The following is a 22,107-nucleotide window of genomic DNA, read 5'->3' as shown; positions in this document are numbered from 1 at the left end:
TTTGCTTGCCTCATTACTTGAGTGTGTTCAGCTCAGAATTTATCAGCGACTTCGACTGAATAAACAGTGTAAGTCGAAGCCTGAGGGCCAATGGAAGCAGAAACTGAACAAACTACAAGTAAAAGATAATGTTCCCACAGAGCCAGCATTAGCGAGGTTTGGTTGATTAGATACAGTGTACCTGCGGAAAAAAGGAAACCTGGCAAGACCAATCTAACACACACAAACACACACACACACACACACACACACACACACACACACACACACACACACACACACACACACACACACAGAATGCTTTTCAAGGACACTAAAAAGAGTGTGCCTCTGGGAGCTTCACACCTGTACATTATTATTGCCATGAGAGGGAGGTGAAATTCAGTGTTCATTTGTCTAAAGGTCATATTCTACTGCAGTTCAATGTCATCTTTGATCAAAAATACTTTACAAATATGTTCCTTTTTTAACTAAAGGCTATCATAAAGTGTGATGTTGTTATTGACTTAAATAGATAGATAGAATCTTTATTATCATTGTATACAAGGACACAACAAAACTTTGTTAGCAGCAATCTTCAACAGCAGCGTTTACAAAAACAACAAAAATAGTTCGCATAGACTACCTATCATAGGTTTTCTTTAATGTGAAAACTTAGCCTTATTAAAGCAAAAGTATTTTTCAAGCAATAATCTTCAGAGAAAATACTGTTACTGTTGCATTACTGCTGTGAAGCTAGCCTGCTAGCTGCTAGCTTAATCACCTGTGTTTCTTCGGGAGCGTGCCTATGTTCCCACATTAAAATATAAATATGTAAGTATCACACCTTGAATTGTGCGTATGGAGCTGTTACTCCATAATTCCACCTTTTTCTTATGAAATTACAAAAATAATGGCAAAAGACATTGAAGGAATAGACCTGGTCACAGGTTTTCATGTTATATAATGTGCAACTTCAGTCTGAAAAAGGAAATATATTCCCAGCAATTGAACTAATACTATTTTATTTCACAAAACATTTTTTCCTTGTTAATACATTTAATATATTACATCCTGTTGCTCAACATTTTCTTTCATCCGCAAGCTGTTCCTCATGATATTCCCTCAGTGTGTCGCAGTGACTTACAAAGTGGTTTTAAAGATGAAACATTTAGGCAGAAGACCTATAGTGTTATTCAATAAAAACACACTGTCATCTTGATAACTAGAGAGTAGAACTACTACAAGACTGTGGGGTGTGTTAACCAATCACTCGTGCTGTGAAACATGATTCAAACCATACGTAGACCTGTATCTCAGTGTCCTGACGTCCCCCTACGTCTACTTCATTGCCTATCACAGCAGGAAAGGGCAATAATCCTAACTGACAACAGTGTGTTCAGGCCCCCAGGTCAAACAGACAGAGTGTGATTACTGTAGATCACACATGTTAAGGGGTGTGTTGGCTTATTAAGTAGCCTATAGTCCTTGTTTGTTTGTTTTAATTCAGTCCAAAGTAATGTGGCTGTATCCTGTGGTACAACTGTCAGTAGGCGACAGGGAAACAACAATCCAAAGCAAAAAACAAACACTTTGTCTGGTAGAAAGTAAATAATGAGATACAGTTCACAGCAGACTTAACAGTTTCTGTACATTCAGGTTAGCCTGGAGGACTGTATTCAAATGAAGCGGTGGAAGGTGATAAGCTCATGGAAATTATGTTAACTGCTTGGAGTAAAAGGAGTGAACCAGGAACCAAAGTGTTTCTGACTGGGTTCATGTTGCTATGTTTTACTTCTTAAAGTCAGCTGAAAAAAAACATTTTAGCTCTGCTGCATCAGCTGAATCATAAATAAGAATATAAGTGCTACACTGTGAGCAGTCGAAGTGGGTTTTTTTTATCATGGGAAGCTGTTTAGAAAATAATAAATGAAGAGAGTGAGGCGTTTGTGCCTAAATATTCAGTAAATGCCTAGGTTACATTACAACATTTGAATTGCCCCCCGGGGACAAATAAAGTTTTTTGAATTGAATTGAATTGAAACAACATACCATAACCAATAACAACTTCATGAATCCAAAAAACTATTAGATGCTATCAGATTTGGCATGTAACCTACTTCTATTAAAACAATGATGCCCCTATTTTTGGCCTTGTATGTCAAACGTTGAAAACAGTACTTTGGCTTTTGATGCAGAACATTTAAAGCATATTATTGCCTTTTCCTCTAAATCTAAAAAAAAAGCCGGTTTTCAGTGAAGCCTGATACATGTGGGCAGGACGCGCAGCTTAAGGAGAGTGTGTTCTGCTCTGTGATTGGCTGAGCAGCGCTACGTGTACATCAGTCAGCTAACAGGTAGCTCACATGTGACAGTTATCTGCGTGTGTGTGTGTGGGTGTGTGTGTGTGTAAGTGTGTGAGTGAGTGTGTGTGCGTGTGTGTGTGTTTCAGCTGCACGGAGCCGCTCTTTCTGCATGATGCTGCTTTCAATGACCGGCTGCATGCTGCTGATTTCTCTGTAAACACTCAGGAAGGAGACTCTTTACTTTAAGGTGAGACTTTACATTTATTTTTTTTTATTTTTGATTTGATTAACTTTCATGTTTCAACTACAGTGAATGAAAGTGTTGCTGTCATATCAGTTAGGCTACAAAAACCGCCGTTTGTGTGATTAGGTTATGAAAATAAAGCCATCGTTTTTCCATTTTAAGTAATCTATGTAAAACAGAAAGTTTAAGAATATTCAATCATTAGCTTTAAAGACGTTAACGTTGCCAGAACCCCCCCCCCCTTAAGTAGACAAAAACAGCCAATTTAAACATTATGTTTGGACTTAAGGAGGCTTAAAAATGTTATATTGAAATGAATAATTTAATTTGTTAAGCCAAACTTCTCGTGGTTAAAGAAAGTTGAAAAAGTTTGACATTGGAGATGAATTTGCTAAGTGTTGGCTGGTCTCTGTGTTTTTGTGAGTGTAACCTTGAAATGGGCATTAGCCCAGTCTGTGGGGATAAGAGAGGGGTAGATTAACACACCAACATCATGGAGTTTTCACACTGCACCAGGCTGATTAGGTACAGCAGGATGTAGTGTTGTTTAAATGGGAGAGAAGCTTTACTGACTGGTCTGATGGGAGAAGAAAACACTTTTCTATGTTTCAAGTTCAACTTTGTCTCTGACTTTCCCGTTTTCTACTCCAGGACTGTCGGTCGAAGCTGTGAGATCTTTTGCTGCCACACAGAAAAAAAGAAGTTGAAGGAGGCAGCAGAATGAGGTCCAAAGGGAAGGCTACCAAACCATCCAGAATGACCTGGTCTGATCCTGATCCAGATCCGGAGCTAGAACCAGACACTGAACCAGGCTCCAGCGAGCAGGAGGGCTCAGAGGCCTCCGTCCGGATCGGCAGCTCCTGGAGAGGGTCCCTGAGGAGCGGGGGCCGCAAGCGACAAGGAGGAACCGGAGGAGGAGGAGGAGGAGGAGGAGGAGGAGGAGGCCGGAGACGCAGGCAGCGCAGCTCCAGCAACAAGGAGCGCAGCGTCAGACGACTGGAGAGCAACGAGAGGGAACGCCAGCGCATGCACAAACTCAACAACGCCTTCCAAGCGTTACAAGAGGCCATCCCCCACGTCAAGACCGACAAGAAGTTGTCCAAGATCGAGACCCTGACCCTGGCCAAGAACTACATCAAATCCTTAACCGGCATCATCCTGGACATGGGGGCCTGCCTGCCTGCTGAAGGGGTCCCATCAGAGGACAGCGCTGCCAAGCTGCTCCAGTGCTACCAGCAGCACCTGGAGGAGGAGGGGGAGGCAGATCTCACCCAGTACCTCACCCACGTGCACAGCTTGAGCCAGCGCAGTTAGCAGAGGTTGAATGTGGTTTTGAAACCAGAAGAGACTCCTTGAAGCTATTTCCAAGGCAGCGAGAGAGAGGCTTTGGAAGACCTTTTGGGGCCATGTTTCAAAGGATATCCAGTTTGTTCTGAGTCCAAACTGTTCTGGGAAACTGGTCCGAGGTGGGGCGCTCTGTAGATACTAGGAACCCACACCAGACAATAGGAGGGGCAATGTCCATAATGTGTCCTTCATGCAAAGTGTGGATGACCATCCATCTAGAGGGCACAAAGAATGATAACTGGACAGTGAAAAGCTACATGGATCATGGTTAGAAAGTGTAAAAAAAGACCCTTTTATTATTGTCCTTTTTCAATGAAGGGGCCCCTCTGTCTCTTATTTCTCATTTTCTTAGGTTTAAGCGGTGCAGGAAAGTTGTTCTCTTTTGTGTTATCTCGTGATCGTCTCATTTGTTTGCTGTTAAGAAACCCGCCGATCGCAGCCTCTAGTCATAACTGTCACGTCCAGGAAGAGAAGAAAGACAAGCAGGAGGTCTAAATATTTAAAATTTAAAAGGCTTGCTAGAGTGTTTACTCGTTTCTTCATCTTCAAAACATGATCAACTTGTCTTTTTACAGGTTGTGCATTATAGCCAGAAGGCAAAGGATGTTTTTAAGATGTTTGTTTTTTGACTTTTTGTGAGGCAGGATAATGAGGTGATAAAAGATGAGGAGCAGAGGGTGTGTCATCAATAAACACATTTATTTGTTGACAGGGACTATTATTTTGGTCATGCATGACACACGAGAAATGTTTTCCACGATGAAAGAACGGTGGTGTTACAGTAACACATAAAGAGATGTTATTGACAGATACTACAGACTGCTCTCTGTACACTTTCAGCATTTCAAAGCTGCTTCAGATTGAACATAACATTAGGATGTGAGACAGCTGTTAACATAAAATAATGCCAGAGCTGATAAAACATCATCAGTGTGGTCGCTTTATCAATATTTTTTTTTTAAACAGAAAGCTGCATTTTCACCAAATTTCTCTTTTGTCAAATGTACAAACACTACCACACTTTATTATATCACCACTTGAATGACTGTGTAATACTCATATTTTACAGATTTACAGGTATTTTACAAATAAAGCATTTTGAATGTCTTCTTTCGGCTTGCTTGTACATATAATTGCCATCAGTACAAAGGAAGTTGGCAGCATGCAAATGCTCCTGAGAAAAGAGGAAGGTTTCAGTTTAAGCTTCTTGACCACAAGACTTCTACAATAGAATTCATACTTTTCTTTATCAATTCACTTGTGATTGCACATACTCCTAGGAAACATTAGTATCTTTAAAAACATCACTCAGTTGATGGTACAAAGCTAGCAGCGACCACCATAGGTACATGAAACCAGGGCAGGTGTTTTAACGGGTGCTACATCCTGGCATTGAATGAAGACACATCCAATTGAATGGAAGGTGGTGGGAAATCTTCCTAAAAAATAAGCTTTAGTCTCAGTTGTACCATTATAACAGAAAAGGCTTCAATGGGTTTTGGGTTATCTACCTTCTAGCCAGGTCGCCTCTCGCCCTGTCAAACTCAGCTTCACACAGTTTTTCACCACATTACAATAAATTAGACAAGTTACACAAGTTCAGGTTCTGAACACGTGACAACAAGCTACTGCTGCTGCTGCAATGTCACAATGATGAAAAAATGTCTGCATTCATAGATGTTAGTGGGGGAAATGGCATTGTCTGGAAAAAATGAGCTGATTTAGGCTTCAGTAAGACGGTTCAGAAAGCTTAATAATACAAAAAAAAAAACAATAAAAAGAAGCCGGTGAAGACTGCCTGCTCCATCCTGTCTTCACTTTTGTTGTTGATCCTGTTGTTATCACTTGATTGGTACATTTGTTAGCCTGTTGCCTGCAGGCTAAGGTCAAACATTATTTTCACTTTGATCACAGCAGCCGTCCAGGAGCTGACAGCTCAGCAGCACTGAATTATTTTCTCTTTAAAAATAACATAAAAAGCATTCTTCTTCACCTTTCATGTGATGATCTAAACACAGGAAGCAACATATAAATGCAGTAAGACCACCATGTTCATGCCTGTGAGTCAAGACAAACAGAGATGGTAAAACAATGCCCGTACTGAGGGGATGAGTGGTTGGTGAAATGAAATACATTGAGGTTAAAGACTAGTGGCTTGTTCGAGGAAAGAAGGAGGCAGTGTGAGCGCAGCATTTAAGATTGTTCTGAGTGTTCATTCATTTAAGTCACATTTTCTGACACACTGAGTGCAGTGTGCTGCCACCTCAGTGTGTAAACACTTCAAACTAAAGACATTCCTCAAAGGTAAAGTGGTTTTAGGTTTAGTAGAAACAGTAGGTGTGCACTTATGTGTAAGTGTTTAGCATCTAAAAGCATTGCAGTTGACCTCTGTGTTCCTGAGAAGGAGGGGGGGGGGGGGGGCTCTACATTTGGGCTGACAGTTCTGTTAGAGAGGGAAGACGGGGGGGCTCCATGGAGTTCCCTCTCACTGTGACGTGGTCCCATCCACCCTAAAGAAAGACAGAGAAAGCGAGGGAGAGAGAGAGAGAGGGAGAGAGAAAGAGAGAGAGAGACATAAGCTGCAGGAAAGTGTTTCATATGTTTCCATGATCACAGAAAAAAGAATCATTACAGCCTCCTGCACCACAACTCAATGTAAGCACCATCAAACCGTCAGATTACAAATGTTAAATGTCTCATCCCAGTCCATCGTCTGACACAGAAGCATTTTGTAACCAACGTTACTGTCAACAGAAATGAAACGACATATCAGCAGAAAAAAATGTCATGGAAGACTGTTAGAATTCCTTCCACGGCGTATTTAGCTGAAACTCAATTCAACGCTTTTAGAGATCAAATCAAACAAACATCCTGACACCTGGGGCTGTACAGTAGAATCACCATGTGTTCGGTATAAAGACATAAAAACTTTAAAATCAAATATCAGTACAGCCTAGGCATTACATTCTTTAAATACAATAAATTACAATCATCCAACAATAGCTGACTATTCAGGTGATCTGATGTCACTCCCTCTGAAACACTAGGTGGCAGTATGCACCTGATCATAAACAAGGTAGAACTACTTGCTCATATACTTGTGTCAGCATCTTCAATTGGCAAAAACAGCACACTGTAGGTTTGACCACATTAGAATTTTGCCAATCTGCAGACAGCACTGTCATTGAGTGTAGTTTTTGTGGTGCCTCACCCCGATGCCGTAGTCCCACGACTGTCCTTTAGGCTCCTTCGGCTGGACTCCGAGTCGATGACAAACTGTTCCACAGCTCAGACTGCGGCTGCCCTGAACTTTGTCTGCTATGATCCACACCTACAACCCAAAATACAACAACATGACTACACACAGAAAATGATTGTTTAGAACCTCAAAGTGGTGTTTCTGCTTATTTCATGTGTAGACGCATACATGGAGAAATTTCAATCATTCATTAAAGAATCAAACTTTCATGTTAGAAGCTCTGAATACTAAAAATAAATACTGTCAAGACTGAAACCTCAATATCTGAGACATATGTTAGAAAAAATATATAGACTGCCAACAGCTGCTCATACCAACCTACCTAATCTCAGTGTGATGCCACATTAATCTAGAAAAAACTTCAGTGGCACCACACACAAAAAGGCTAAGAACGGTGAACACATGAAACTATGACATCTACAGCTGTTTACTTAAATGCAGAAAGTAACAAACTGTGACTAAAAGTTCCACAAAGTGAATTCCTGGTACTGACCTGGTCCAGAGGGCCTATAGAGACCTTACGCACATTATTAGAGATGTGTTCCCAGGCGGAGCCCTGAGGGTAGCTGGGGGTTACACCCTGCCTGTACCACAGGTTACCTGGGCAACAGAAAAATCAAAATCTCTCCACCAACAAATATTAATGATATCAGGCCTCTATCTAGTAGTTTTCTTAAATGTGAGCTATAAAAACTAATCAAAACGCTTTACTGTTTTCATCGACGGTGTACACAGAAGTCCTCCCGACAGACACCTGCTTCAGCTTCTGTTTGGATGGGGAGGGGATGTGGTACCAGCAGTCTCCTGTAGACACACACACACACACACACAGACACACAGACACACACACACACATTATGTGGAAAGCACCTGTATCTGCAGTACCCAAGGCTGACAAGTTTTGTTTTTGTACCTTGGAACATTCTAAAGCAAATTTTAATCTATAAATCCAACTGGAGCATGAATTAAATTCTCAGTACTTCCAGGCCAACTGACCTGCCGGGTCTTGTGAAGAGACTGATCCTCTGTAGAAGGCAGAACCGTCTCTGGCGATGGCCCAAACATGGCTGGCTGCCCCTATCGAGACGGACTTGAAAGGCTGGTCAGTCCCCACATGGAGCCATGAGGATCCCTAAGAGACCAACACGAGGATGTTAGAGCAACTTTTAAATCCCAAGTGCTATTTCTGCTTCCTCCTTTTTTGAGCTCCACTGGTAGAATCATTGCATTTTCCATTATTTTCTACCCATTGACAGGAATTTGATTAGTGCAGTTAATCATGGAGCTAAAAAAACTCATTGAAGAGTTAAAGAAAAGGAAAGGTTTCCATAGTGTCCAAAACAAGGAGAGTGAACAGATGCAATGATAAACATGCCAGTGAGTGTTTATGTGTGACTCATCAAATAAAGTTAAACCCGTTTTTGTAAATCTAATTGTGACTCACAGCGGGTGTCAGAGCGGTGACTCCCAGTCTGCAGAGGACGTCTCCCTTGTTACTGATCGCCCACAGAGGAACCACGTCCACACTGCTCTGAGCTGCACACGGCAGGATGCTAACATCACTCAGGGGTATGGGGGGGATTTCTTGCCAGGGTCCTGTGGTGGCCAGTTTGCACTTTCTGTTGTAGGAGGAAAACACAAAAGCTCACAGCTGACCACGCTAATACTTGGTCTCCTCATCTTACGACTTTTTTTTTTTAAACCCACACAATCACACACAAAAACTACAAATGTCAAGTGCAGATTCAGAACTCTCTGTACCTGCTAAACAAATAGGGTTGGAGATACTAATATGCCAGCGTTGCTATTTATAGTACCTGGCCCATCGCCTGCGACGCACAAAGTCCTTCATCGTTTTATAGCCGTGATATGACCTGCGGGTAAAGAAGAGGAAGAGAAAAAATAAAAGGCCATATATTAAACTAACTGACACAGAGGGTCATTCTGAGGAAAGTACAAATTAAACCTACGCTGGAAAATCTGCAGCATATTGCCAGCCCTCTCTGTCTGTCCCTCCAGAGACACTGTAGTCGACGGCCCAGTCAGACACCTGCAAACAACATACGCGGGTGGTGAAACACTCTCATATCAGTGCTATTTGGGATAGAAACCTTGTATGTGTTAATTACAGAACAATCATTTATAGTTTTCAAACTAGTGGCATGTCACAGTGTGTGTGTGTGTGTGTGTGTGAAGCTGTACTTACCCACGTCCACTGAGGAGAGGGAGGCTTTGTATTTGTTTTTGTGCACTCGTGTAGTCCTGATGCATCGCTCCACATGTAGCGGTCTGTTGGTAGCCCTCTAAAATAAATCAAACATACATGTACTTTAGGTGAAAGGTGAGGTTTTTTTTTTTTTCCAAATTATTAAAATAAAGATTAAATACAAACTGTGAAATCTGCAAAGCACAGCTGCAGCCTTTCATTCAAATTTCATAAACATTCAAATCTAAGTATCTCTAGTGCCGCTGTCTACACTGAACAACTCACACACAATAGAAATGTATGTGCTACCAGTTAGCCTCAGCTGGTGATGTATGCTAACAAAAAAATGTTTCAGCAGCAATTACTTTTTATAAAAACGATCCAGATGTAAATCATAAATGCAATCTTTAAATTCCAAACATCCCCTCTTGACTTGAATCTCAGTGCTGCCTGAAGTGAGCGCACTACCTGTTGGTGTAGCCGGTGACAGGGTTCCACCTGTGGTTCTCATAGATGTAGACGCTCTTCACATCCACTTGTGTGTAAATGTTATCTGTGCTGCTGGCCAGTCCCTGGAAGAAGCCTCCCCCATAGCCCCCGGTGTAGATCCAGGCTGTGTGGTCATAGCCGATCCCCCACACGATGCCAACGCTGTTACACTCGATCATGCGGAGGTGACCTCCCACCTGCCGCCAGAACCTGAAAAAGGGAGACATTTTTCATAAAGGTTTATTTAGTAAGAACACAAAAACCTGCAGCAAATATAAGAAGTGAAAATAACGTTTACTACTACGCTTATGTATCTTCACATCAGATTATTCTTTCTCTCCTGAATGTGAATGCATTCTTCTTACATCTGATCGCAGGGTGTGGGGTAAGGCATCTCCTCCAGGGCAGGAGAGGGCTCACTGACAAAGATGTCCCCTTTACAGGTGATAGACCAGATGGCCTGTTTGGAGGGGGGGCCCTGGATCCCCCTGGAGTCACAGCATGACACACTCAGCAACGCCAGCTTGAGATTGTGATGGAGGGAAAGCAGACAGAGTGGATTGTAGAGGGAGAGAGAGAGAGACAAGTGAGAAACAATTAGAAATAATCTAAGGCAATACAAAAGGGAACCTTACAAATATGTGCATGTCACACATCTGGACACATAAAAGATGTTGGAGGAAGTTTTTCATATCAAATGAAGCAAAATAAAAGTGCAAAAAAAAAAAAAAGCTCCACTGTTTTTTGTCTTTTTTAATATAGAATGCATTCATACCCAGTCGTGCATCTCCAGCTCTGTAGCTGCAGACACTCTGATTGGCCACCTCTGTTTGGTCCGCTCAGGGGTGTAGATGGCAAAAGTGTGTTTGTAGTCATTTAGTACAGGAACCAGAATGGTGACCTCGTTGATGAAGGCATGCAGGTACTAGAGAGGGCGACAACAGAGTGAGGAGAAAAGGAGAAGTAGATACTTAAAAATATGATGTTAATAGAGGAAGAAAGAATAAGAGAAAAGCAGTAGTGAATTGTAATAATTCACTTTTATGACTCATTTTATTACCAAAGGTATACATTATTCATCTGTTGGCTTCATGACAATCTGACTTTGTATTATAAAAACAAGATGGCTCAGACACTTGGTGCTCACCTTCTTCTCCTCATAGAAGTTGTAATAGATGAAAAGGATGCCGTCCTTGTTGCCCTCTGGTCCTGAGAACTGCTCCAGGGCAAAATGAACATCCATCCACTTGTGTGGCTTCCAGTCTCTCCACCATTGCATGGTTCCCTTCTTCATCCACACTGACTGCATTGTGGTGAGTGTAATGATTTGTGAAAAAGAAAGAAAGAAGAAAAATACCATTCAAAGAGTGACAGGATGAAGTGTCATAGAAGAAAAAGAAAACTACAACATCAAGACCGAAGTCTTTCCAATGGTACAAATACTGAATCCCAATCCTCCTAACACTTTGTTTTGGTCCTGCAGATGATAACTGTTCCTGCTTTTTGGTGGGGGAAATAGAGGTAGTGGTTATGAAACTTCAAACACCCCACCATATTAGGGGTTTCAGATGCAGACTACCAACAGAATGGATTTACTTGTGAGGCAGAGTAAAATAGTATACTGCTGAAGGTGCAGAGAAAGAAGCCCATTTTTTTAACAATCATATCAGAAAAAAATCCTATTCATGATATCAACACACTTTATGTAAGTAATGATTTATGTCTGATAAAAAAAAATATTTTCACATACTGTAAATGTGTCAAGTTTCAAATAATGACATAACAAGTTCTATTAAACCCAGAGTCCTTTGATTGTCTAGATTAAGATTTGAACCTGTACACGTTATGGGCCACTACGGACTCCAGGGCGCTCCAGAACTAGGATTGGGACCAATGGGGTTGGAAATGACATTGGGCTTTCATTGACCTGTTCTATGGCTTGTTCATAATGTCGGAAGTTATCCAGCTCTCTTTTGGTCCTCTCATTGAGTTGCTCAAAGATTTGTCTCTTCCAGGCTGCCGTCTGTGCCGGGGTGATGGACAGACTCATGGACTGGACTGACTGGACCAATACTGGGAAAGAGAGAGAGAGAGAGGAAAAAAAAAGGAGTAATTAAAACAACATGAACACAATTTTGATACTGCTTCACAAGTTTCCTGCTGATGTGAGATTATTTAATCGTGCTAGTGTCAATTTAAAAGCTCTTTCTTACCTGCAGAGAAGTGCCACACTTTAGAGCACTGACTCTGTATCAGGTCGGCAGAATCAGTCATCTCTTTTAAGTCCCTTCTTAAGACACACTTTTTTGTTAATTTTTTGACTTTTTTGATTTTTGTTGATTTTAAATTGTTACCATTTTCACTTCCTTTAAAAGAATTATATGTATTTTACAGTTCTTTTAAAAGGGATTTTACATCTTAAAGTGATTTTTATTCCTTAATCTTGCCTTGTTTCTTATTCTATGACCTGCCTGTTTTTATATTTGCTGTCCTTGTAAAGCACTTTGTAACTTGTTTTTGAAAATTGCTCTATAAATAAAAGATTCTTATTCTTATTATTAAGTGTAAATACATTTCACTCACAGGAAGCGTTCATGGAGCTGTTGAACCAGTTGAGTTGGGAGTGACTGTCCACAGAGCAGCCTCCTCCGCTGACCCACGCCCACAGAGGGTGCTCATCCGCCCCGTACGGGTCCTCCATGGCCAGGGTGTATGTGGCCACTGATGACAAGCTGCAGGTGTCAGCTGAGTCCAGTGCCGCTCCAGTCTGAGCCTGCTGTCCCTGCGCCTCCTCCAGGTCCACATTACTCCACTGAGGGTCCAGAGGAGCTCCGGACTGGCTTAAGGAAACAGCTAAAGCACCAGAGGGGGCTCTGACCTCTCTGTCCTCAGTGACAGTTCCCTCCTCCAGAACAGCTGGAGCCGCAGAGCCGCAGACCTCTCTGGAGATCTTTCCTGTTTCTCTGTCGGAGACCAGTTCAGAGATGAAACTGTCACTGGTGACTTTGGGGATGAGCGGTTTGGGGGTTTCTGAAAGTTGGTCTGAGGGTGCGTCCACAAAGGACTCGGGGGAAGTGGAGGTGGCGAGGCAGTTGGCTCCATCTGTAGATGCTTTGTCTGTGTCTGATTCCACATCGCTCGATACCGTCTGAACCTGGACCTCACCACAGAAGTAGCATCCAGCACTGTGAGGAGGAGGGAGAGGATCAGGATTCAGTTATTATTTGTTGCCCTACAGATATTCTAACATTATATATATATATGGGGACTGTTAGTATGTATTTTCATGAATTCATTCATCTTGATAATTTTGTGGATATATTTTTAAATTGTGTAAACCATCTCAGAGTAATTCTTCTTTTAGGTTTGTAAAGCTGTAATACACATGTGTTAGAGACCTCATAACAGCAGAGTTATATTTGGTTTGAAGTGTCTGATGTCTTCTTTCTAGCCTTTTAGAGATGAACCGAAGCAGCCAGGAATTTGTGGGCTGTACCTTCTAGTAGAATATAAGCAACACTGTGAAGATGAAGACTTTGTCAATGATTGTGAGATCTTGGTCTGCACTTTGTCAGCCATGTGTGTTGAGTTTCTGTGTTGTCTGACCATGGCTGAATAAATCTAAGATGATCCACAGTCTGTTTCACGATTTCATCATTGTTCATCTACTATAGAAACAACCCCCACCTAACAGGGATATGATAGTATGCAGTGGGATGCATGTCTACCTGCCCAAGTAGCTGCTGACAGATTCTTTTAAAAAGCTCTGATGGAATCATAATATAGGTTTTCATGACTAATCTTTTTTTGCAGATTGTTATGTTTATGCCGGTATGTGGCCAAACAATGACACATTTTCTGTTGTTTCTTATTTCACACTAGGACTCAGACTGTACTTGGAGGTGTTTAGTAATTGTTTTCTAAATATGTCCAAATGTATTGTTTACCTTTCCCTAACATGCTTTGATTGTCACACTGGCACTACAGTATAGGGTACCACAACAAATCCCACCTCAAATAAGAGAGCAGTCTCTTAATCATTGTGAGTGTCTGTGTGCGTCTGTGTCCTCTAAGGCTTCGCTACCTCTGCAGGCTGCTTGCGCTCGCACTGGAGTGAGATCTGTCTCCGTCTCGGGGGACGTTTATGACCCTCCAGGTTTTTCCGCTCAGTTCGCTAGAGGTCACACCTTGTCGGAAGCACACCGCCCGATCCTCACAGCTGATAGCCAACACCTACAACAAGAAGCAGGTTCACTTAAACATGTCGACGTGCGTACCAACAAGAAGGTAACTAATAGAATAAATCTTTGTTTCTTCCTGCTTTTTCTCTATATTACTGATCTGAAAACTAGTTCAACACTAAACACAACATCAGGCTGGAAGTTTTTAGGGTATATTCTAAAAGTATTCCGGGAGCTGTAATGCACAGTGCGGGACATTCACCTGGTCATTGAGTCCGACGTTGATCATGATCATTTCTCCTATCATGCTGATCCAGCCGGAGCCACAGGGGTTGTGGGAGTTCACGCCTCGTCTGAACCACACCTGACAAAGCCGGAGAGTGTGGTGAGAAGTGATCACTAATAACATCATTCTGCTCAAACACTAAGTCACCTACAGTTCATCCACACAATGTTTGTGTGCAGCTAGGGCTGGAAGATACGGTCCAAAACTCATATCTTGATATTGATTTTCTGAAAGGCGACACTCGATATATATCGATATGTATTTTATCAACAGTGAAAACACATGAAAAAATAAACTACCTGTTTGTGAATTTAAAAAGTAATATTATAAAATAAAATGTTCCTTAAATACAATAAAAGAGAGAGAGAGGAGGAGCAGGGTGAAGAGGGACAGACAGTCAGTCATCATCAGTGAGATGAGAAAAAGGTGACCTGGCACCTCTATAACCTTATTTTAATGCAACATAAACTATATCCATATTAAATATCTTGTCTTACCCTATATATCTTGAAAATATATCCATATATCTTAAAAACTCGATATATATTTCCCAGCCCTACGTGCAGCATGTTGTTATTGATAAATACAGAAAACTCTGACCGCCACAGCAAAGCTAAGCTATCGCTGCATTGTTATAGTAGTGCTTTATATGTTTATTTCACTTTTTCTAGAGCTGAAAATTAAAGAATTTAAAGTCACGTCAGTGTATGACTGCTTTCTATTAGTTTGTTCAAGCGCATGGATACTTATACAGAGCACTGCAGAAGCCAAGTTATACAAACAGTTATGGTAATACCATAAGGTTGTATATAAAAGGTAAAAGTTTTTGTTTTTTTTACTTCTTGATAAATAATATCAACTTCTTTTTCACATGTTTTCAGCAGTATTTCAATCTTTGTATTTTAATTAAAACTTACTTTATTGTCCTTGGTTAAAGCCCAAACAACATTGACTCCCACAGCAGCATGAATGGCTCCAACATCTGGACTAGGAGAGTCCACCACAGCCCAGGAGGTACCTGACGTGCAGACAGTATTATTTCAAATGCAGACACTCAAAGTCAAACCACCATGTTTTCCACCTCTGGTTAGTCAGTGTACCTTTGGGGCAGTCTCTTCCGATGCCCTCCCTGACTATGAGTTGCCCCTCCCACAGCACCGCCCAGACCAGATCCCCCGGGCCACAGCTGATCTGGACCACCTCGCCAGGGAGAGGCACCTCCTCCCATGAAGATCCCTCAGGATTGTGATGACAGATCCCTTCTCTGAACCACACCTGGATGGAGAGACAGGAGAGTGAAGCCTTGTTCACACTTTGCACAAAAAAATACTGAAACACTCCCAAAGTTTACAGGGTGGACTGCTCGTGTGAACGCAAACAAGCAGTGGAGAGTTTCTCCTGCCTGCCCCCCAGGTCTTTTTTCCTGTATGAAGTCTTAGTGAGCTGATGTGAGAACGCAGCAGGATATAAATCAGAAGAATTCACCTCGAGAGTTGGGGATGGGGTGGTGACGTTTATTCCCTGAGATCAGTTCACGACCATGGACTGTATGCACATGACCAGTGCTCGTAATTAAACTGCTGCATCATGATTTCTGTTCACCAGCATGTTTTAATAATCTCTTTGTCTCTTACAGACAAAGATCGTCATAACATACAGCAGAGGTGTCTAAAGTATTGACATTCATTACTCAGGTAGAAGTAAAGATACTAGGGTTTAAAAAGACTTCTGTAGAAGTTGAAGTATCAACTCAAGCTTTTTACTCAAGTAAAAGTGTAAAAGTACTGGTTTCAAAACTACTTCAAGTATAACAGTAAAAGTAATGTAAGGGGAAAAAATGCCATTAAGGACAAAAGCCATAAAGGCCATAATGACTATAATGTTATATTAAAATGTTAATGTTGAAACATTTGAGATGCACCTGTTTCAGCCGCATTTATGCCCATTGAAAATGAACGCATTTTAGTACAAATACATTAAAGAACCATATATGTGTACTACTGAGCATTAACATGTGTTTCATGGAGCGGAGGATATGATGACTAGTTGCCTGTAAGTATTGTAATGGTGCAAAAAGTCAAACTTCAGAGGCATGTTATCAACAGCCTTTATTGGAATGTAAATGTACATCCAAGCTTAGCTGCAGGAATCTGTGAGGGCAACAGATGTAAGATAACAAAACTGGACAAGAAAATTGGTGTACCCCAGGGCAGGCTTAGTAACAATTACCCTTGTATGGTCAAATTCACTCTATCCGGATGGCGCAATTTATCTGGATATTTTTTTTTTGTGTTTTTTTTGATCGATGACAAGCCGAAATGAAATAGGACTAACGAGGCTATTTTTAAAATGTAAGAAGTAGAAGTCAAAAGTCAGCTGATAAATAATTACTCCAGTAAAGTATAGATACCTAAAATGTCTACTTACATAAGGTAACAAAGTATTTGTACTTAGTTACTTGACACCTCTGGCAGACTCTGTTGCTGTGTGACTTTACAAAGCCATAGCATGTGTGTATACAATCACTGTGTATATCACATTAATCTAAACAATCCAACAGATTAGACAAATGGCAGGTGATACAGATCATAGAAGTTCTATCAAGCTGTACCTTGCCCTGCAGGGACACGGCCCACAGTGACAGCCGCGCTCTGGGCTCCTCGCTGATCTCCCAGCCTCCACAGGTGATGTCGCTGAAGGGATCTGGTAGAGACGTCTGCTGTTTGGGGATCTGTCGGCACAAAGCGGGGCGCGTGAACACAATGAACGCTTCACAGACACACACACACACACACAGACACACACACACACACACACACACACACACACACACACACACACACACACACACACACACACACACACACACACACACACACACACACACACACACACACACACACACACACACACACACACACACACACACACACACACACACACACACACACACACACACACACACACACACACACACACACACACACACACACACACACACACACACACACACACACACACACACACACACACACACACACACACACACACACACACACACACACACACACACCTTAGCCCAGGTGTCCATGGCTTTGTACCTCCTGTAGCGAAGCCATCGCCTCCGACGAACGCAGGAGTTCCACTTTTTGTCTTTGGTGTAGGTGGCGGGAAAGTCGATGGAATAGTTCCAACCCTGCAGACACAAACTCCTAAGTTTAAAAAAAGAGCTTGTTGAACTAATAAGTAATGCAGCAAAAAAAAAAAGAAAAGATAAACCCTCACCTCTTTCTCTGTGGGCTCCCCCTCGAAGTTTTCATCCATGTGCCAGTCGCCCTCCCACTCCCAGCTGCTGGAGGGGAGTGTGAAACTGTCCAGAGGCTGATGTTGCAAACCTGTGACGTCACTCCACTGCCAGCGATCGCTTGGCAACAATCGGTCCGAGAAGCCATCAACAGGGTTCCATCGCTGACAAGACAGAAAGACAAACGAAGAAGTCATTTAAAGCACACACTGCACATTACTTATAATGAGCAGGTGCAACACATTTCATAGGAGGGAAGAAACCTGTTTTGTTTTGTTTTTTTATTTGAGTTTCACATTGAGTGCTTTCACTTAGTCTGCCTGGAAATGAGTTCAATGTGCTTCTTATTAGCTTGTTAAGCAGCAGCTGACAGTGTGCTTAAGTTAGCAACAGAGGAAACAGAACTCTGCTGTATGAGGATGTAACACTTACACTTTAGTCTTTCCACATGACACAAGTCTAAGGGGAAGCCCAAATTTTCACTTTATTTTTTTGTATTTGTTAAGGGATTATGTACAATAATATATACATATTGTGCCATTTGAATTATATTGTATCAGAGTTATCCTAGAGCTTATTTACATCTGCAGTTCTCTGCAGTTCAAAATTTTGACAAGGAAAGGAAGAAAGTATTTGCTCCAGATTAAAATTCTTCTCAGAGTAAAACCTGATTGGAGGAAGAGACAAACCTGGTTCTCGTAGGTCTCCTCCTGGTAGCGGACGGGCAGGTCAGAAGCGTGGACGTTCAGGTAGATGTTGTTGTCACAGGCGATGCCCCAGCAGCACTGTTGAGCTGCCGTCACCCGCTTGAACTCCATCTGAGCATCTCGACACTGCTCCCACTGCTGCCCTGCCGTGGAGAGGCTGTAGACCCGCCCGTACACGTCCACCGCCCATAGCAGGGAGACGGGCATGGCTGCACTGGACCCTTGGGAACACGGGCACAGGAAGAGGATGGATCTAGACAATATAGCTTTCACTTTGCTTCTCCATCCTGTTTACGAATATCATTTGAAAGGGTTAGTTTTTAGTATGTTACTAGATGAAATTCATGACTAATACACAATTTTATGGCTAAATGTCATACAAATAGTTTTGTACATGTTTGAAATTTTAGTGAATCCCGCCTTGAATCCCAAAACTAAATTCAGATGTTTTTATGACAATTTGACAACATACAGGGGTCATGTTGGGCCAAATCTCAGGGTATGCATTTAATTTGACTGGTTGAAAAATAGCATAGAATAGAATTACTTTATTGATCCCAAACAGGGAAATTGTGGCGTTACAGCAGCAGGTTGTCCAAACACACAATATGAGCAAATAAACACAATATAATATTAAATACAAAGTAAATAAGCACTAAAAATATCAAAACTAAGAATGAGAATATATACAACCAGGATTTAACTTTTTTAACTAGCATTACTAGTCTTAAATATGAAAGATTAAATGTAAATGTGCAAAAACAGAGTTGTAAATGGACAGTATTGACATAGGGAGATGTGCAATCAGTGATACAAAAATAGCTTTGTAAAAATACAAGTGTGTGTGTACTTTATTCAAGATTTGTATTTGTCACATGCTCATACAGATGTGCAGTGAAATGTTTATGTTTATCTATGTGTGTGATAATTTAACCTGAACAAGCAAAACAGGGGTCAAAGCCTCACAATCAATGCTGAAAAGAGCAGAGCTTCACACATCAATGAAGATCATGTGTTGAGATGGTACAACACTTTCAATTCATTTATTACATCTCGACCCAGATCACCAAAACACCACGGCCTAGATCACATGTCATGCTGTAAACAATGCTGTAAACAATGCTGGGGTTGCATGTTGTCAGTGCTCTCCATTTCACAACACTGCGTATCTCCTGAGGGTGCTGATGCTTATAGGCGTATCCTCTGTCACCACTAACATCAACTATTAGCCTACTGTAAGATTAAAAAAGCTTGAAAACTCTGAAAACATTAATTAAAAAAACAGCTGCAAACACGACGAGTACAGCAAAATTAAAATGTCTCCGTTTGTGAATGTTTGACGTGTGTAGCTGCTTATTAAGATACATAGCTACATTTAGCACTATGAGCTAAAACATTAGGGTGAATGGGTAATTTAATGCAGGTGTGAATGAAATATGAGTGTTACAGGTAAGCTGTTGTGCTCCAGACAAACGTACATTGTAGAGTAAAATCAGCTTTAGGCTTGAACAGCAACACTCAGCTTGCTTTTGGTGCAGGCTTAGAGGCTTAGCTCTCTAGAAATAGAAAATGAACAGAGTTCAAACACACCTACCTGGTGGCTTCCTCTCATGAAGCGTCGATAACACGGCGCAGATGTGACGTCACAGCTGCTCCTTCAGCGAGTTTAAATGAATATCACAGTTTCTAAATCATGACGGCTCCGGCTCGGTCGGGACGGTCGGGACTCGGGTATCCCCTCTGATGTTCACTGCATAAATTCTCTCCCCTGCGAGAAACCGGAAGAGCTGCTGTTTCTTTGTTGCTATTGGTTGGTGCCGCGGCAGCAGGCGTCTGTAGCGTTAATCCTCCAGCAGAGGGCGCTGCTGGCTCACATTTCACAGCGGACACTGAAGCGAGAGGTAGAAAGTAACAAAAGTTTGATGTCCTCATACTTAACAACACCTGTATACTTGTAACGCACTACATAATAGAGGAACATCTTGCATATTTAATTGACTAGCCTCATCTCTCTGACAAATAGTTAGTTACGTTGAATATGCAAAACAAAAGTAACTTTAGAAAACATAGGCCTACATTAGAAGCCCTGCTTACTGATGTAAGTTTTGTCAGGTAGTTTATTAGATCTGCTTAGATTAGATATTGCTTAAACCTACCATGACAATGAAAAAGATGTTAAAATGTAGCTAATAAAACAAAAAAACATAAATAACAGAGGCCCCAAATCCCTGAATATATATATATATATATATATATATATATATATATATACACACAGTATATACCTATATGATAATAAGTTATGACTGGTTATGTTTGTTCTTTTCCTGATACTTCAAGTTTATTTTTCTAGTTACACATGCTTATGTATTTTATTACTGGTCTGTTCATGTTTTTATAAAAAGTAGGGGGATATAAAAATCTTAAATAACAGACCAGCATCTCTTTCATCATCAGAGAGACTAAGCTAAAGCTAAACAGCCAGAGCATCAATTATTAAAACAGCAGTATTCTCATGAGAACTAAAAGGAACCATCAGAACAGAAACACTATTCAGGGTGGATTGCTCACTGTCATCATCACGTATTTGTCATGGTCCCCTTTATAACTTTCGCAAAAGTTCAAATAAAAGCCCATCCCAATTTAAGGCCCAGTCCCTTTTACTAGCCTAGTGTAGCTGTAAAAAAATAGTTACAATCCAAATAAATAGGCTCCCCTTATCTAAATATCCGGGCGATAAGGAGAACCTAAACCACCACTTTATAACCAACTGATAAGAAAAATAAAAAGATTTGAGCTGGTGGCTCATTGGTTAGTGTGCGCGCCTCATTGTGGAGGCTATGCTCCTCCAGGCTCAAATCCCACCTGTGGCTCCCTTCCCACATGTCATTCCCCACTCTCTCTCTTCCTGATTTCTGAATCTATCCACTGTCCTAACTCTCAATTAAAGGCAAAAAAAACCCCAACCTAGATTCAAGGGCAGAACAAAGAAACTCACTACAGCTGAGACACAAAGGCCAACAGGCCCGTGTTTATAAAGAAATCAAAAAGGCTGGGTCAGAAATTCCCAGTCCCAGAAAACTAGACTTGTAGAGCTGCTAGAAATAGTAAGCAAGTCAAGTGGTGATTATACAGAATAACACACTTCTAACAGACACATGAAACACAGTGATAACCACTCACTATCTGTGATGGTGAAACAATGAGTCAGCCTAGTGCTGCAACTCAAGGGAATATATAAGCTAAACACACCTGGTCCAAATAAGGGCCAATCAGTCACACACACACACACACACACACACACACACACACACACACACACACACACACACACACACACACACACACACACACACACACACACACACACACACACACACACACACACACACACACACACACCTGACACTGCACTGAGATGATTAACTCCCCACACTCAGTGAGTAACCAGTGTGATCTCCCTCACAGAAAATAATTAAAGGCCTCGTTTCGACGCCTGCCTCAAATAGTGGCAGGGTCATTTCATAGATTGAAGTAAATAAAAGCCAGAGCTATTAATGAAGGTTTTATAGTATTTCTTAAAGTTCCCTTTGGATCCTTTTTAAAGAGGTATACAGCCCACACACCTGAAACAAATCTTGATATTTTGGGGATATCCATCTCCCTGTTGTCTAATAGCCTTAGCACTTTACAATTAAAGGTTGAATGACAATGATTAAAAACAGATCTTAATCTTTATCTCAGAGTATGAAAACAAGCTGTAAAAGCAGTGAGACGAAATGAAAAATAATAAAACACT

At 41.3% G+C, this 22,107-nt stretch overlaps 2 protein-coding genes across 4 annotated transcripts; one reads left to right on the top strand and one right to left on the bottom strand.

Moving 5' to 3' along the window:
- Positions 1-41: 41 nt before the first annotated feature.
- Positions 42-4,583, top strand: bhlha15 (basic helix-loop-helix family, member a15). Its single transcript, XM_020648148.3, has 2 exons — positions 42-2,532; positions 3,181-4,583. The coding sequence occupies exon 2, from the start codon at positions 3,250-3,252 to the stop codon at positions 3,841-3,843; it is 594 nt and encodes a 197-aa protein (XP_020503804.2). The 5' UTR covers positions 42-2,532; positions 3,181-3,249; the 3' UTR covers positions 3,844-4,583.
- Positions 4,557-20,098, bottom strand: tecpr1a (tectonin beta-propeller repeat containing 1a). Of its 3 annotated transcripts, none has more exons than XM_029280101.2 (24): positions 19,899-20,098; positions 18,291-18,595; positions 17,583-17,765; positions 17,371-17,493; positions 16,909-17,028; positions 15,398-15,572; positions 15,215-15,315; positions 14,274-14,375; positions 13,915-14,063; positions 12,414-13,015; positions 11,758-11,903; positions 10,978-11,133; positions 10,606-10,755; positions 10,196-10,353; positions 9,810-10,040; positions 9,342-9,438; positions 9,106-9,185; positions 8,953-9,009; positions 8,580-8,754; positions 8,132-8,267; positions 7,847-7,939; positions 7,629-7,735; positions 7,088-7,207; positions 4,557-6,386 (listed from the first exon to the last, which is right to left on the bottom strand). In XM_029280101.2, exons 1-24 carry the CDS (start codon positions 19,918-19,920, stop codon positions 6,300-6,302), a joined length of 3,675 nt encoding a protein of 1,224 aa, XP_029135934.2. In that variant the 5' UTR covers positions 19,921-20,098; the 3' UTR covers positions 4,557-6,299. The 3 variants fall into 3 exon arrangements, with proteins under 3 accessions (XP_029135934.2, XP_065805628.1, XP_065805629.1); XM_065949556.1 differs by having other exon boundaries at positions 18,291-18,529; positions 19,903-20,098; XM_065949557.1 differs by lacking the exons at positions 18,291-18,595; positions 19,899-20,098 and having other exon boundaries at positions 17,399-17,493; positions 17,583-17,722.
- Positions 20,099-22,107: the final 2,009 nt, after the last annotated feature.

This window comes from Labrus bergylta, chromosome 21 (assembly GCF_963930695.1).
Source record: "Labrus bergylta chromosome 21, fLabBer1.1, whole genome shotgun sequence".
In the NCBI taxonomy this organism is placed as follows: domain Eukaryota; kingdom Metazoa; phylum Chordata; class Actinopteri; order Labriformes; family Labridae; genus Labrus; species Labrus bergylta.
The sequence above is the reverse complement of the archived record's forward strand: the minus strand, read 5'-3'. Positions and strand labels throughout refer to the sequence as shown.